Source organism: Falco peregrinus, chromosome 6 (genome assembly GCF_023634155.1).
Source record: "Falco peregrinus isolate bFalPer1 chromosome 6, bFalPer1.pri, whole genome shotgun sequence".
In the NCBI taxonomy this organism is placed as follows: Eukaryota; Metazoa; Chordata; class Aves; order Falconiformes; family Falconidae; genus Falco; species Falco peregrinus.
In genome coordinates this window covers 15793891-15809986 of record NC_073726.1, presented here as the reverse complement: position 1 = coordinate 15809986, position 16096 = coordinate 15793891, and the positions used below count along the sequence as shown (strand labels likewise).

General features: G+C 58.0%; 1 protein-coding gene across 1 annotated transcript in view; it reads right to left on the bottom strand.

Annotated features, from left to right (window-relative positions):
* LOC101918677 (deleted in malignant brain tumors 1 protein-like) overlaps nt 1-16096 on the bottom strand; it is a 48662-nt gene that overhangs the window by 24384 nt on the left and 8182 nt on the right. The window contains exons 7-18 of the mRNA XM_055807639.1: nt 15778-15897; nt 15617-15663; nt 11847-12054; nt 9540-9872; nt 9121-9450; nt 7876-8205; nt 6268-6591; nt 5371-5700; nt 4105-4434; nt 2704-3042; nt 1291-2034; nt 233-562 (exon numbers count right to left, since the gene is read on the bottom strand). Of these exons, the coding sequence (XP_055663614.1) occupies nt 233-562; nt 1291-2034; nt 2704-3042; nt 4105-4434; nt 5371-5700; nt 6268-6591; nt 7876-8205; nt 9121-9450; nt 9540-9872; nt 11847-12054; nt 15617-15663; nt 15778-15897 (3765 nt within the window). The remainder of the gene's footprint in view (nt 1-232; nt 563-1290; nt 2035-2703; nt 3043-4104; nt 4435-5370; nt 5701-6267; nt 6592-7875; nt 8206-9120; nt 9451-9539; nt 9873-11846; nt 12055-15616; nt 15664-15777; nt 15898-16096) is intronic.

The window sequence follows — 16096 nt, the reverse complement described above, 5'->3', positions numbered from 1 at the left end:
CATGGGTGAGCTACTAGGAGTATTTAGGAGATACTCCTGGGTGAGCCACTAGGAGCATCTAAGAGGTACTCATGGATGAGCCACTAGGATTTTCTAGGAGACACTCCTGGGTGATCATGGGTGAGCTACTAGGAGTACCTAGGTGATCCTCATGTGCGAGTGCTACAAGAAGCTCCTACCCCAGCCCCGCCCGCAGCACCTCCCCCGCGGTGTCCCCCCTCCCCCCCCTCACCTGCGCACACCACACCGGCATCCTCCCCGTGGTGGCAGTCATGGACGCCCCACATCTTGGTGCGACACTCAGCGAAGTTGCTCTCCTCCCCACTGCAGCGGATGTCGTCCAGCCAGACAGGCCCCGCGCCCCAGCCGAAGTGTGCAGAGCCGGGGGCCGCCAGCGCCGCACCGCAGCCCAGCTGCCGGCAGACCACTGCCGCATCCGCCAGGTCCCAGCTGTCATCACACACCGTCCCCCACTGGTTGTTGTAGAACACCTCCACCCTGCCAGCGCAGGGGCTCAGACCCCCCGACAGGCGAAGCTGGGGGCTGCTGGTGATTCCTGAGGCTGGAAAACATCCCAGAAAAAAAAAAAAAAGGGGGGGGGATTCTTAGGGATATGAATGGGATGACGAGAGGGTGGGGCGTCCCCGTGGTGGCTTTGCATGGTGTCACCGTTGCCCATACATCCCTCGCCCTTTACCAGCAGTGAGCATGGCGGGGGGAGGGGGCGCTCCATGAGGTCCCTCCCCCCACCTTGCACCCCAAAAGCGGATGCATCCCGATTCCGAGGTTGGGACAAGGTGTCTCCACCCTGAGGGACACTGCACCGGGAGGAAGGGATGCGGAACGTCCTGCCCGGAGTTCCTCAGTGCTTCCTGTTTCACGGAACCTGCATCACCTGGCGCTACCCCCCTTCCCCCCCTAAAGAAAATGGCAAAGGATATTTTATTTTATTTTATTTTTCCTGGTTATCCCTCTCCTGGTTGCCCCATTGACCTTCCCAAGCCAAGACCTCCTCAATCATCTCACAAAAAATGGGTGTAAGCATGTAAAAACACAGAAACAACCAGTTCCAGTGCATCTTTCTGCATTCTTTCTCCCCATTTTTCCACCACTAGGCTGGGGCTGGGCACGCGGTGCCTGCTGCTGCTCAGAGCATTGCCCACCCTGCTCCTCCCAAAGGCTGTGGGTACTTCAGCCAGTCAAAACACCTCGGACCCTTCTAGTGGTACCAGATGCTGAGGCACGTCTTTGCCGTGCCGCTTTCTTTCCCCGGCGCGTCCTATTTTTCCCCGTGTCTCCCAGCACCGGGTTTAACAGGGTTCCTAGGAATCTGGGCAACTGGGTGGCCAGTGGGTGGCCAGTTTGATCCCAGCCTGCATGGGAACGGTGGGGGTTGGGTCCACGTGATGGAGAACCACCTACCCGAGCACACAACGCTGGCATCTTCCACGTGGTTACAAGCGCGATGGCGCCAAGGCTTGACCGGGCATCCAGTGAGGGTGGCTTCTGTCCCCAGACAACTCACCCCTTGTAGCCAAATGGGGCCAGTTCCTTGCCCAAAAGCAGCCAAACCTGGAGCACCCACGGCCACCCCGCAGCCCAGCTGCCGGCAGACCACCACCGCGTCGTTGAGGTCCCAACCGTCATCGCACACTGTCCCCCAGCGCTGGTCGTGGAAGATCTCCACCCTCCCGGCGCAGCGGTGCGGGCCGTCAGCCAGCCGCAGGTCTTCGGTGCTCCCTGCGTCCAAATCTATGAGGAAAATTAGGAAAACGACCCCCCCGCTGGCTGGAAACACCTGGATGGTGGCTGGAGACCCGGGGGGGACCCCGCACCCCCCATTTTCAAGGTGCCCTCCCGGCACGTCGTGGTTCTGGGCGCACAGGTGTGAGCGTGGTGGCAAACAGGAGCGAGTCACCAAGCAGTGGCAGTGACACCAGTGAGCGCAGGGGCACAAGGGGGCGAAGAGCCCCAAGGGCGTCAAGGACTGGAGCGAGGAGGAGCTTGGGGAGGAGAAGGGGATCCCTGGGGATCAGAGGCTGTGCGGGAGCACGAGGGGGGAAAATATCCCCCCGGGGGCAGCTGGCACCCTGGGGTGGCAGGGACCTTTGTGTCCCATGGAATGGCAAGGTGTGATAGGCTTGGGATTGCTGGATTGCTGGGAATCCTAGGATTGGGATTGCTGGGAGACCTAGGCTTGAGATTTCTGGGAATCCTAGGACTGGGATTGCTGGGAATCCTAAAATTGGGATTTCTGGGAATCCTAGGATTGGGATTTCTTGGAAACCTAGGATTGAGTTTTCTGGAGAGCCTAGGCTTGGGATTTCTTGGAAACCTAGGACTTGGATTTCTTGGAAACCTAGGATTGAGTTTTCTGGAGATCCTAGGCTTGGGATTTCTGGGGAACCTAGGCTTGGGATTTCTGGGAGACCTAGGATTGGGATTTCTTGGAAATGTAGGTTTGGGATTTCTGGGCATCCTAGGCTTGGGATTTCTGGGAATCCCAGGTTAGGGATTTCCAAGCACCTTGCCCAAGGGAAGCCAGGGATGGGCAGACCTCAGAACGGAAAACACCTCCGGCTCCCTGGCATGACTGCAGGCACGGGGGGTGGTTGGAGCAGGGCGAGGAGGAGCCAGATGGGCAGACTGGGTCTGTGTGACCCCCCCATGGCAGGACTGACCCCCTCCCCCCCCGCCACTGACCTGTGGCCGCGGAGCACACCACGCTTGCGGACCCCCTGCCTTGGCAGCTCTCAGCACCCCAGAACTTGACCTTGCACTCAAAGAGGGCTGCTTCGTTCCCGGTGCAATCCACAGAATCCAGCCAGATCAGATCATTCCCAGTGCCAAACGGGCCGGAGCCCCCGGCCGAGCGCGCCGGCCCGCAGCCCAGCTGCCGACAGACCACGTGGGCTTCGGCCAGGTCCCAGCCGTCGGTGCAGACGCCCCCCCAACGCTGAGCGTGGAACACTTCAACTCTCCCGGAGCACGGATCCGAGCTGTTGGCCAGACGGAGGCTTCCCAGGTCGGAAAATCCCGATCCTACAACATCAGAGGGTGGACACACATTGAGGTAGGTACCTTCTACCCTGTGAAATTTGGGAGCAACGGGTTTACACCAGCAGATGAGCATCCCTGTGGGTCAAGGATGCTCAGGAGCATCCCTGTTCATTAAGGATGCTCAGGAGCATCCCCGTGGATTAAGGAAGCTCAGGAGCATCCCTGTGGATTAAGGATGCTCAGGATCATCCCCGTGGATTACAGATGCTCAGGAGCATCCCTGTGGGTCAAGGATGCTCATGGGAATCCCTGTGGATTAAGGATGCTCAGGATCATCTCTGCGGGTCAAGTGATGCTCATCAGCATCCCTGTGGGTCACATCCAGCAGGGTCCGGCCATCCAGCCATTGGCCCCCTTGTGCCATTTGGGACACCGGGGCCCCCTCAGCTGCCCTCCAGCTCTTGCTCCTGAAGGACACAGGTTTTCCTGTAGGATCTTTGAGCCCACCCAGGGGGAGATGCCACCTTCCCATACCGCCTCGCTCAGTGACACCCAGTTATTACGCAAAATCCATCATATTGAGCAACCCGGTCACCGCCTCAGCTTCCTGACAGCTGCTACAATGGATTCCTGCGGCAAAAAGTGGGAGCCAGAGGGGAGATGGAGGGATGGGAGACGGGATCACAGGGACATCAACCATGGATCAACCAAAGCTGTTGGAGAATCCTCCCTGACCACCAGGGAGAAGACCCCCTCGACCCGCTGTCAAGAAGCAGGTGAGGCCACGCTGCAATTTTCCTGATGGAGACAATCTCCGCTCCACGTGACCACTGGGATTTGTCCTAAACCCCTGGCCCAAGGCGAGCCAGAAGCTGTATTTTTGGGGATAGCGGTGGAAATGAGCAGGACATTGAGTTTTGGGGGGTTTCATCCGCCAGGACGGGCCACGAGGGGCTGATTTCAAAGCAAAAGGTCTCCAGGCTGGGCACAAACACCGCCTGCATCGCAAACCCCGCGCCCCTGCGGAGCGCAGTGCCGCAGCGCTGCAGTACCTGCAGGTGCAGGGTAAGGATTGCCCCCAGCTCTGCAATGTGGAGCAGTTACCTGAGCACACGACACCAGCCTCCTCTCCACGCTGGCATTGGTGGACGCCCCATCCCCGGCTCCGGCATTCGGAGAGGGCGGCCTCGGTGCCGGCACAGCGCACGTTGTCCAGCCAGATCGGTCCGTGTCCCTGGCCGAAGCGAGCACGGCGCGGAGCCGCAATGGGGACGCCGCAGTCCAGCTGGCGGCACACCGCCTGTGCCGCCGGGAAGTCCCAGCCATCGTCACACACCGTCCCCCACGTCTCCTGGTGAAACACCTCGACCCGCCCGGCGCAGGGACCCGGCCCGTCAGACAGGCGGAGCGGAGCGAAGCTGGAGATGACCGAGCCTGCGAGGAGGGAAGGAGATGCTGGAGCATCCGGCTGCACTACGGGACGAGGATGAAGGCGGGAAGAGGAAGAATGCGGAAAGAGGAAGAATCCGGGAAGAGGAAGAATCCGAGAAGAGGAAGAATCCAAGAAGAGGAAGAATCCAAGAAGAGGAAGAATCCGAGAATAATCCGGAAAGAGAGGAAGAATCTGGGAAGAGGAAGAATCCCGGAAGAGGAAGAATCCGGGAAAAGGAAAATCTGGGAAGAGGAAGAATCTGGGAAGAGAGGAAGAATCTGGGAAGAGAGGAAGAATCCAGGAAGAGGAAGAATCCGGGAAGAGGAAAATCTGGGAAGGGGAAGAATCAGGGAAGAGAGGAAGAATCCAGGAAGAGAGGAAGAATCCAGGAAGAGAGGAAGAATCTAGGAAGAGGAAGAATCTGGAAAGAGGAAGAATCTGGAAAGAGGAAGAATCTGGAAAGAGGAAGAATCCGGGAAGAGAGGAAGAATCTGGGAAGAGGAAGAGTCCAGGAAGAGAGGAAGAGTCCAGGAAGAGAGGAAGAATCCAGGAAGAGGAAGAATCCGGGAAGAGGAAAAATCCGGGAAGAGAGAAAGAATCTGGGAAGAGGAAGAATCCGAGAAGAATAATCCAGGAAGAGAGGAAGAATCCGGGAAGAGAGGAAGAATCTGGGAAGAGGAAGAATCCGAGAAGAATAATCCAGGAAGAGAGGAAGAATCCGGGAAGAGAGGAAGAATCCAGGAAGAGGAAAAATCCAGGAAGAGAGGAAGGATCTGGGAAGAGAGGAAGGATCCCGCCTTGCTCTGAACCCGCAGCATCCCATCCCCCCCGCTCCCGGTGACCCTTCCCAAAGCCCCCTGCCCCAGTGGCCCCACGTTCCCCACTGGGAGGGGGGGTGTTCCCCCTCCCTCTTCCGCGGGTGCTGGAGCTGCACCCACCTGAGCACACAGCGCCAGCACGCCTTGGGTGGCCGCAGCTGCCCTCTCCTCTGGGGCTGGCCCGGCATTTCCTCAGGCTCTGCTCCGTCCCCTGGCACTCCACGTTGTCCAGCCACACGCGCAGGGATCCGGGACCGAAATCGGCCTCTTCCGACGCTGCCAGTGCCGTCCCGCAGCCCAGCTGCTGGCACACGACCTCGGCGTCCCGCACATCCCAGCCACGGGGGCACACGGTCCCCCACTCCCCCCAGTGCAGCACCTCGACGCGGCCGGCGCAGCGGTGGGAGCCGTTTGCCAGCCGGAGCTGGGCTGGCTCGGGGGCAAGCGAGGCTGCCAACACCGCGGGGTTACCGATGCCAGCAGACGGCCACCGGCCTCCCGCCGCGTGGAGCCCAGGGCGATTGAGCCCCACAGGGTGACGAATGGCACGGGGGAGGGTCCCCAGGGTGTCAAAAGGCACGGCAGATGGTGCCCAGGGTGCCAGAAGGAACAGGAGAGGGTGCCCAGGGGGGCCCCACGGTGCCAAATGGCATGGCAGAGGGTCCCCAGTGCCAAAAGGCATGGTGGAGGGTGCCCAGGGTGCTGGAAGTCACGGTGGGGGGTCCCCAGGGTGCCAGAAGGCACGGCAGAGGGTCCTCAGGGTGCCAGAAGGCACCACGGAGGGTCCCCTGGGGGTCCCCAGGGTGCCTGCTGGAGCTGGTGGGTTCCCAGAGGAGCAGGACTCAGGGATCCCCGCCGGACCACCTCCCCCTGCCTCAAATAACCCCACCCCACGACCACCCACCAACCCTGCCTTGGCCGCCACTGGCAACCCCCAGAAGCCCTCCCTGGGGGTACAGAACCCCTCCCCCTCACGGCCCCTCCCCACCCCAAACGATGCCACGGCGCATCCCTCACCGGAACAAACAACGCCAGCGTCTTCCCCGTGGTAGCAATCGGTGACGCCCCACGGGCGCGCGGGGCAGGCGGACAGGGCGCGCTCCCTCCCAGTGCAATTCGTCTCGTCCAGCCAGATGACACCCCCTCCCCGTCCGAACTGCCCCCCCCGGGGGGCTGAGAGCGCGTGGCCGCAGCCCAGCTGCCGGCAAACCACGGTGGCATCCAGTAGGTCCCAGTTGTCGTCGCACACCGTCCCCCACCGCTGGTTATGGAAAATCTCCACCCTGCCGGCGCAGCGGTTGCTGTAGTTGACCAAGCGCACACGGTCGCCTTCCACGTTACCTGGAAAAAAAGGGGGGAAATCGGGAAAAAATTGGGAAAAAATCAGGGAAAATGGGGAAAAACGGGGGGAAATGGGGGAAAAAAATCAGGAAAAAAATCAGGGAAAATGGGGGGAAATCGGGAAAAATAGGGAAAAGTAGGGAAAAATTGGGAAAAGCAGGGGAAAATAGGGAAAAATAGAGGAAAATCGAGAAAAATTGGGGGAAAAGAGAAAAATCAGGGGAAAAATCAGGAAAAATGGGAAAATCAGAGAAATCAGGAAGAATCAGGAAAAAATCAGAAAAAGTAGGGAAAAATAGGAGAAAATCAGGGAAATATAGTGAAAAATCAGGAAAAGTCAGGGGGAAATGAGGAAAAATGGGAGGAAATAGGGAAAAATAGGGGAAGAAGGGGAAAAATGGGAAAAGTCAGGGAAATTGGGAAAAATGGGGAAAAATAGGGGAAATCGGGAAAAACTGGGGAAAGAAATTGGGAAAAATGGGGGAATTGGGAAAAATTGGGGAAAATGGGGGAAAATTGGGAAAAATTGGGGAAAGAAATTGGAAAAAATGGGGGAAATCGGAAAAAATGAGGAGAAATAGGGGAAAAATCAGGAAAAACAGGAAAAATTGGGGAAATTGGGGAAAAATTGGGAAAAATAGGGGGAAAATTGGGAGAAATCAGGGAAAAATCAGGAGAAATAGGGAAAAAATCACGAAAAATAGGGGAAAACAGGAAAAATTGGGAAAATAGAGGGGAAATTGGGAAAAATCGGGAAAAAAATCAGGACAAATAGGGAAAAAATCAGGGAAAACAGGGAAAAATCAGGAAAAATGGGAGAAAATCGGGAAAAAATCATGAAAATGGAGGAAATGGGAAAAATCAGGGAAAATGGGGAAAATCATGAAAATGGAGGAAATGGGAAAAATCAGGGAAAATGGGGAAAATCATGAAAATACAGGAAAACTGGGAAAAAAAGGGGGGCAAATTGGGAAAAAAACCTGGTAATTTTTGGAGAAAGAAAATCACCCTGGCACTTTCAGAGGATGCAAGCGCCCCACGTGCATCATGTCGCCGCAACAAAATGCCGGCAGATCGCTCGTGCTGGCGGGCGAAGGGGCAAGGCACCCCATGGTTGCATCCCACCCACCAGCGTCGGCGCCCGCCCCCCCTCCAGGAGGACCCCCCAAAAATTCCTCCAGTGACATTTGGTGACGCCACATGTCCGCGAGGTTGCAGCAATGGAAAACCCAACGCGACGGATCAACTGCGACGCACCCTGCCATGCTGCGTGCAGTGCGTTACCTGTGCACACTGCGCCGGCTCCTGTCCCACGGTGACACGTGCCGTTGGGCCACTCCTTCACCTGGCAGGTGGCCAGGCTGGGCTCGGTGCCCGCGCAGCTCACGCCGTGGGGCCACATGCCGCCGCTGCCTTGGCCAAAACGCTGCCCATCGGGCGCCACCAGGGCACTGCCGCAGCCCAGCTGCCGGCACACCACGCCGGCCTCCGGCAGCCCCCAGCCCTGGGCGCACAGGGCCACCCAGGTGCCGTTGTGGGCCACCTCCACCCGGCCCTCGCAGCCACTGGAGCCGTTGGCCAGGCGGAGCTCAGTGCTCACCGGTAATCCCGAGGCTGCCGGTGACAAGCGAGGGAAAAGCTGCGGTTACGGGGGGGATCCTCCGTGCGTGGCAAGGATCCTCCATGCACCGGGGGACCCTCCCAGCACAGCGAGGATCAGCGTCCTCATAAGAAGAAACTTGCAATGGAAGTCACCCAATTGCAAAGTCCCTTTTTATTGTAAAGTCACTTTTTATTGCAAAGTCACCTCATTGCAAAGTCACTTTTTATTGCAAAGTCACCTCATTGCAAAGTCAGCCGATTGCAAAGTCCCTTTTTATTGCAAAGTCCCTTTTTATTGCAAAGTCACTTTTCATTGCTGTCACCTTCTGGCAAAGGCCATTTATTTATTGCAAAGGTGATTTATTGCAAAGTCACCTTCCTGCAAAGGCCATTTATTGCAAAGTCACCTTACTGCAAAGTCCCTTTTTATTGCCGTCACCTTCCTGCAAAGGCCATTTATTGCAAAGTCACCTTATTGCAAAGTCACTTTTTATTGCAGTCACTTTTTATTGCAAAGTCACTTTTTATTGCAAAGTCACCTTATAGCAAAGGCCATTTATTGCAAAGTCACCTTCTTGCAAAGTCCCTTTTTATTGCTGCCACCTTCCCGCAAAGCTTGCAACGGCCCTTCCCTGCTCCCTGCCACACATTCCAAATAAAAGGAGCTACACACACACCAAACCCTCCACCACCAGCCCAGCATCCACAGGCGAGACAGAATCGAGCCTTTTTTTTTTTTTGGGGGGGGGGGGGGTCGCCGATAAATCACGCACAGTACCACAAACCAATGGCCCTTCGGCTGCAGGACGCGGGGGATGGCTTTGCAGGGTCTTTGCTCAACCTTAAGGGGACGCTGTGGGTGAGCACCCTTGGGTGGGGGGCGCAGGAACCACCCCCTGACCCCTTCAGGACCCCGAAACAGTTTACCTGCACAGATCACCCCGGCGTCCTCCCCGTGGAAGCAGTTGTTGTCCCCCCAGGCGGTGGCGTGGCAATCAAAGAGGGTCCCCTCGGCACCGGTGCAGTTGACCTCGTCCAGCCAGATGGGATCATGGCCCCTGCCGAAATGTGCCCCGCCAGTGGCCACCAGCGCCTCACCGCAGCCCAGCTGCCGGCACACCACTGCCGCGTCCGCCAGGTCCCAGCCGTCATCACAGATTGTCCCCCACATGTGGTCGTGGAGCACCTCCACCCTCCCGGCGCACCGGTTGGGACCGTTGCGTAACTGGAGGGTTCCCAAAGCGGCCAGGCTGGAATCTGTGTGTATCCCAACAGGAATGAGGGATGCGCGGCACCACCAGCGCAGCAGGGAGGGATGCAGGGACAGTGGCGTTGTGCCAAACTACCTGAGCACTCCACGCTGGCATCCTCCACGTGGTGACAGTTGTGTTCCCCCCACGGTTTGGCTCGGCACTGGGACAAGTTGCTTTCCTCCCCCGTGCAGTTGACTTCATCCAACCAAATCTGTCCCATTCCTTCTCCGTAACGAGCTCCCGGAGCCACCGCCAGCACCGTCCCGCAGCCCAGCTGCCGGCAGACCACCCGACCCTCCGGGGAGCCCCAACCGTCATCACAAACTGTCCCCCACGTCCCGTTGTGGAGCACCTCCACCCGCCCGGCGCAGCGGCTGGGGCCACCCACCAGGCGAAGGACCCCCCCTGGGCTCTCGGCAGCCGAACCTGCGAAGGCAGGAGGGGAAAGAAGAGGGGAGGGGGAATATTGAGGAGGGGGGATGAAACATCTCAGGGGTCTGAGGTGTCTCCTACCCCACAAAAAGAGGTTTCGTTGCGGGGTGGTGACTGTCCCACGCATCCCTCAGCATCTCAGATGACCTGGGGCATCTCCAGTCAACCCAACGCCCCACCTCCACATCCAACCCATCTATTTAGATAATAATAATAAGAAGAACCATTTTAAATCCAAATCCCACCCCAGAGCCCTTTTCTTGCTCGTTGAACAGGCAGGAAAAGAAAAAAAAAATAAAGGGTATTTGCACTTATGTGTTTTTTTGTCCAAGCAAAGATGGAGCTTCACCACAGAGGCAGTGCCTCGGGGTCCAGCCGCATGGTGAGAGGGAACACACGTGAGGGGAAGGGTCTTGGGAAGGGGAAGGGTCTCGGCAAGGTGAAGGGTCTTTCTTGGCAAGGTGAAGGGTCTCAGGAAGGCAAAGGGTCTCGGGAAGGCAAAGGGTCACAGGAAGGCAAAGGGTCTTGGCGAGGTGAAGGGTCTCGGCGAGGTGAAGGGTGTTGGGAACGTGAAGGGTCTTGAGAAGGTCAAGGGTCTCGGCAAGGTGAAGGGTCTCAGTGAGGTGAAGGGACTCGGCAAGGTGAGAGGTCTTTCTTGGTGAGGTGAAGGGTCTTGGGAAGGTGAAGGATCTTGAGAAGGTGAAGGATCTTGGTGAGGTGAAGGGTCGTGGCGAGGTGAAGGGTCTTTCTTGGCAAGGCGAAGCGTCTTGGCAAGGTGAAGGGTCTTGGCGAGGCGAAGGGTCTTGACGACGTGAAGGGTCTTGGCAAGGTCAAGGGTCTTGGCAAGGTCAAGGGTCTTGGCAAGGTCAAGGGTCTTGGCAAGGTCAAGGGTCTTGGCAAGGTCAAGGGTCTTGGCAAGGTCAAAGGTCTTTGCAAGGCGCAAGACCCATGCCACGAGATGGCCGCGGCCCCGTCGGTGCGGTTTTGCGCCAACCAAAGGGAGATGGTGGGGAAAGGAGCTGTAACGGGGAGGGTCAGTCATGGGGAGAGCTCAAGGGGGTCATCAGAGAGGTAAAAAAACCCAAAAAATTGTTGAGGGATATGATTGCGTTGTGTCAATCAGCGTTTTGACCACGGATAATGACTCCTGAAGGGCTCAGGCCACTGAGCTGTGCACAGTGCGACCAGCAGTAAGTGAGGCAGCAAGCGGGGCATCAGGCACAGCACTCGGGAGGTTGCCGGGGCCCGAGAGAGGAGGGAACAGGTAAAAAATAAAATCTCAAGTCGGCATCTGGGCAGCTGCAGTGCAGAGCTCAGCTCTTGCGGCCGGGCTGTGCAGCAGGGAGCGGGAAAGAAGCCTCACAAGGAAACCCCTTTGCAAGGAAGCAACTCCCACTGCAAGGAAACGGGGCTCTTCGGCAGGAAACCAGCCCCTCTGCAAGGAAACAAGCCCCTTTGCAAGGAAACCCCCTTTGCACAAAACCCCCTTTGCAACAAAACCCCCTTTACACAACCCCCCCTTTACAACGAAACCCCCTTTGCACGAACCTCCCTTTGCACAAAACCCCCTTTGCATGAAACCTCCGATTATGGGGCACAAACCTCCAATAACGGGGCACAAACCTTTAATTACAGGGCACAAACCTCCGATAATGGGGCAAAAACCTTTAACTACTTTCAATTACAGGGCAAAAACCTCCAATAATGGGGCACAAACCTTTAATTACGGGGCAGAACCGTGCAGCAGCAGCCCCGCCACGCGTGGCTCCGGAGCCAGCCAAGCCCTCGACTTGGTGTCAAACCCCTTTCACCCTCCTCCACACACACCCCCCAGCCCACCCCCCAGCCCCCTCCGTGAACCCCAGCCCCCTCAGCCAGCCCCCGGCCCAAAGCCCCAGCCACACGGCCAGCAGGAGGAGCTGAGGTGGTCCACGGGCTACCAGCAGCCCCAGGGCTAACGCCACTCACCCCAAAGGCACGCCAGTAGGAGGAGGGTCCCCACGTGCTTGAGCCCACCAGGGGGGGGTGGGCTTCTATGCCTGAGGGGGCTGGGTGAGGGACGGGGACTGCCCCGCGTCCCCATATTCCCAACCCGCAAACTGGAGCTCGGAGTGGAACCGTGGAACCGTCCCCGTTGGAAAGATGCCGGTTGATCCCAGCACGTCCCAGTAGCCAACTGGGAGGGCTAACTGGGAGGGCGGCCAGCCCTCCCTCTTCCTCTACCCTGCTCCCCGCTGGGTGTTTCACCTCCTGACCCGCGGCCAGTCTGGTCATCAGCTTGCGAAAGAACCAGCCATTCCCGGAAAATACGGTGCAAACAAAATCCCTTCCAACGTCCGCGTCCCGGCACCGACGTGCCGACCCCTGCGGGTGCCTCGGCTGCCCTGGCGTCTTCCCGCGATAAAAACGTGGCTTTTGATAAACTAAATCAAACCTTTACATTGAAAAGCGGGGAAACAGAAGGGTGTTTTCTTCCTTCGACCATCCGGTTGGGTTTGGAGCGATCGTCCACCACCAGAAAATGGGTTACTCCAGACTGGGAACGGGTTTATTGGTTTATTGCAGAGGCTGGAGCCAATGCTTGGCCACGGGGCGAGGCTGGATGCTCTCCATGATGAGAAAGGGTCTTGCAACCCACCCTGAGACGCTTCCAATGGCTTGATCCCATTTGGAAAATGAAGGGAACCAGTGTTTTCTTACCCTGATGTGGCTGCACTTGGGAGACGGCAAAAATCCTGTTGGGATGCGCCACTTGGCGTCCCAATGGCACTTCTGCGGATGATGCTCCGGGTACGTCCCTTGCAAACTGCTCCAAGCATATCCTGAGCTTCCGAGAGGATGGAAGAGCTTCTCATCCTCCAATCGTTCCATGGCAGCACGCCAAGGAAAGGGCTGGAAGCCGGAGCAGCATCACCAGGAAGGATTGAGTTTTGGGGAAAAAAAAAAAAAGGGTCGTCAAATTAACGTCACTTGTTTGGGTGAAAGGGAGGGCTCGGGTGGAGGTGGGTGCTGTGCCTTGGAGATGGCGCTTGGATGGAGGAAGGATGTGACCCCCGCTACAAACACGGCGGGAGGTCCTGGTCATATCTACACCAAAGTAAGATGGAAAAGCGGAGCGCGGGACGGGAAGAGGACGGGGAAGTCTTGGGCTGAGTTTACTCCGCTCAGCCTGGCAAAACTTGAGAGGGGTCGGAAATTCCTACTACGAGAGCACGGCAAGTAAATTCCTGCCTGTGGGAAGATCAAATGGGAGAAACCCAAATGCCAGAGGCACGCTGAGCTCGGGGGGAGGACCAACGGGGGGAAAAGATGCGTGCGAACGAAAGGTGGAATAACAAGGTGGGGGGAAACGAGGTTGGAAACACATCAAAACTCATTAAAAAAAAAAAAAAAAAAGCGGAGCCACGAGGAAAGGTGACTCCATTTGCACCAAGCAAGGCCAAGGACTTTGTTCCCCTTTTTTGCAACCAAAAAATCCCAACAGCAATGAGATTCCTGATCAACTGGCACGGAAATGCCATCGGCCGTTGGAGCACGACGCGGCCCCAGGCAAGCGTGTTCCCTCTGGGGCCGTTTTCATCATTTGGACGAAAAAATAAAACCACTTTGGAAGCGAGTCCCAGTCCTACATCCCTTGGGAACGCGGGTGTTGTGTCCAAATTCCTTCTTGAGGTGCTGCACCAAGCCCGAGCGCTGGGATCCGGCGGGTGCAGATCCTGCAGGAGCCGTGAGGAGCATCGTGTCACCCCAGCTTGATGATGAAGACATTCTCCAAAGGGCGTGCATGGATTTTACGGCACAAAACCGGGGCCAGGTTCCTGTTTTCCCAGATTTTGAGGGAATCCAGCCGGAGCCAGAAGGAACCTGGGTCTGCGGTGTGAACTTTGGGACAGGCAAGGGGAGGACCAGGTCTTCTGTGGGGGACCAGGTCTTCTGGGGGGACCAGTCTGAGGTGGACCGGGTCTCCTGGGGAGGGGGGGGGGGGGCACGTCTCCTGAGGGGGCCAGGTCTTCTGGGGGGGACCAGATCTCCTGGGGAGGACCAGGGCTCCTGGGGAGGACCACATCTTCTCAGGGGGACCAGGGCTCCTGGTGGGGACCAGGGCCCCTCGGGGGGTGGGGCAGGGCTCCTCAGGGGGGAACGTCTTCTGGGGGCGACCACATCTTCTGGAGAGGTCCAGGTCCCCTGGGGAGGACCAAGTCTTCTGAGGTGGACCAGGGCTCCTGGGGGGGACCACGTCTCCTAGGGGGGGCAGGTCTTCTGGGGGCGACCACATCTTCTGGGGGGGACCAGATCTTCTGGGGAGGACCAGATCTCGTGGGTAAGACCAGGGCTCCTGGGGAGGATCAGGGCTCCTGGGGAGGACCACCTCTCCTGGGGGAGACCAGGGCTCCTGGGGGGGACCAGGAGGAAGATGAGAAGGCTCAGCTGCCAGATGAGAAACCCCATAGTCCCAAGAGTGACGGACGGATGAATGTCCGTGGAGGAGCAGCAGGTGATCTTGTGGCCACACATTGACAGGAGACACCTGGCCACAGAGGGGCGAGGTTCTAGAAGGAGGCCAGACCTGAAGGCCATGGAAATACACACTGTGACTTCCATCAGGCCTATCTTCTCCCCGCTGCCTCTTGCGTCACTTCCCTTCCACGCCCTTGTGCAGCGACAACCTCGGTGCAACCTCATCGCAACCTGCCCAAGCTGGTGGTCCTTTCCTTCCCTCCCGGCGGAGCTGGGACATTTCTCTGACCACGACCTGGCTTCACCAAAGTGGCGGATGGATCTAGAGCTCCACGGCTTGCTCCACAACGAACGTGACCCTTCCTTGGTGGTGGCCAGGACCATGGATGGGTCTGGAGCTCCATGGCTTGCTCCACCATGAATGTGACCCTTCCTTGGTGGTGACCAGGACCATGGATGGGTCTGGAGCTCCATGGCTTGCTCCACCATGAATGTAACCCTTCCTTGGTGGTGACCAGGACCATGGATGGATCTGGAGCTCCATGGCTTGCTCCACGACAAACATGATGCTTCCTTGGTGGTGACCAGGAGCATTTCTGACCCAGCATTGGTCAACTGGAACCTCCCGTCTCTTGACAGTGCTGCTACAACCAAGGGGCTTATTCCTCCACCTCGCCAGGTTACGCCATAGCCCCAACCACCTATCACGCCGCATTCCTGGTTTTTTGGATTTCAGGATTTTTACTGGTCTTCAAATAAATACGGGGGAGGAGGGGCTTCTCACCATATCCTAGACAGGCTTTGAAGACCCCTCCTCATTTTCCTTCTCATTACCATGCTCCCAGCTTGGTAATCCTCACTTTCCAGGGAGATCTAGGGGAAAAGGTGCGATCCCATCGGGAATGTGGGGAGGGTGGTGACCTGCAGTGGGTTATGGGGATTATGGGGGCGGGTGGGGGGCTGGGATTACGGATTAGAGCGGTTGTGGGGGGGGGAACAAGAGGGATCTGCTCGGATGGGGTCAGGATGGATCCTCTGCAGAGGGACCGGATGGGGGTCAGTCCGAGAAGACCTGGCTTGGAGGCTGAGGGGCTTCGTGGTGCTGAGTGGGGAGATCCACAGAGGCTCAGTGCAGTGAGCTGGGGGCTCTGGGACACATGGGGTGGGGGTCTTTGCCCTGCTCCAGGGGGCTCCCCCTCTGCTGACCGTCGCAGCCGCTGCTCTGCTCTTCCAGCTCCACAAAACAAGGGTCTTCTAGGGTCTTTGCATCCCGCCTAAGCCTGGGATGCCACACCGGTGTCCTCAGTCTTCTTTGTAAGCATCTTGTCTGCAAAACGAAGGCGCAGGATGACGCTGTGACCCCCAGCCCCAGGGTGGGGGGCACCCAGGCCAGCTGGGAGCGCAGCCAGCCCCACCGCATGTACTACGGTCCTGCTCTTACCTAGGGAGCTTCCGGCCCGCCTTCCGTACCTCGCCCACAGGTAGAGAACCAGCAGGACGCCGCAGAGCATCGCCTCGGTGCCAAGCAGGCCCCCCAGCACCGAACAGGATTGCATGAGGTCTGCAGGAAGAGTCAAGCACACGAGGCGGGGTCAGCAGGATGAGCTGCCCCCCTCTCATCCTTCCCTTCCGCTGCACGGTTTGGGGGGGGGGGGGGGGGTGCGCCACGTCCTTCCCGAGGCACGGGGCTGAGCCTCGGCAGCAGCAGCGGGAATCACAGCTCCGCCTCTTTTTGGGGGGAAGGGGAGGGGTGGGCGGGT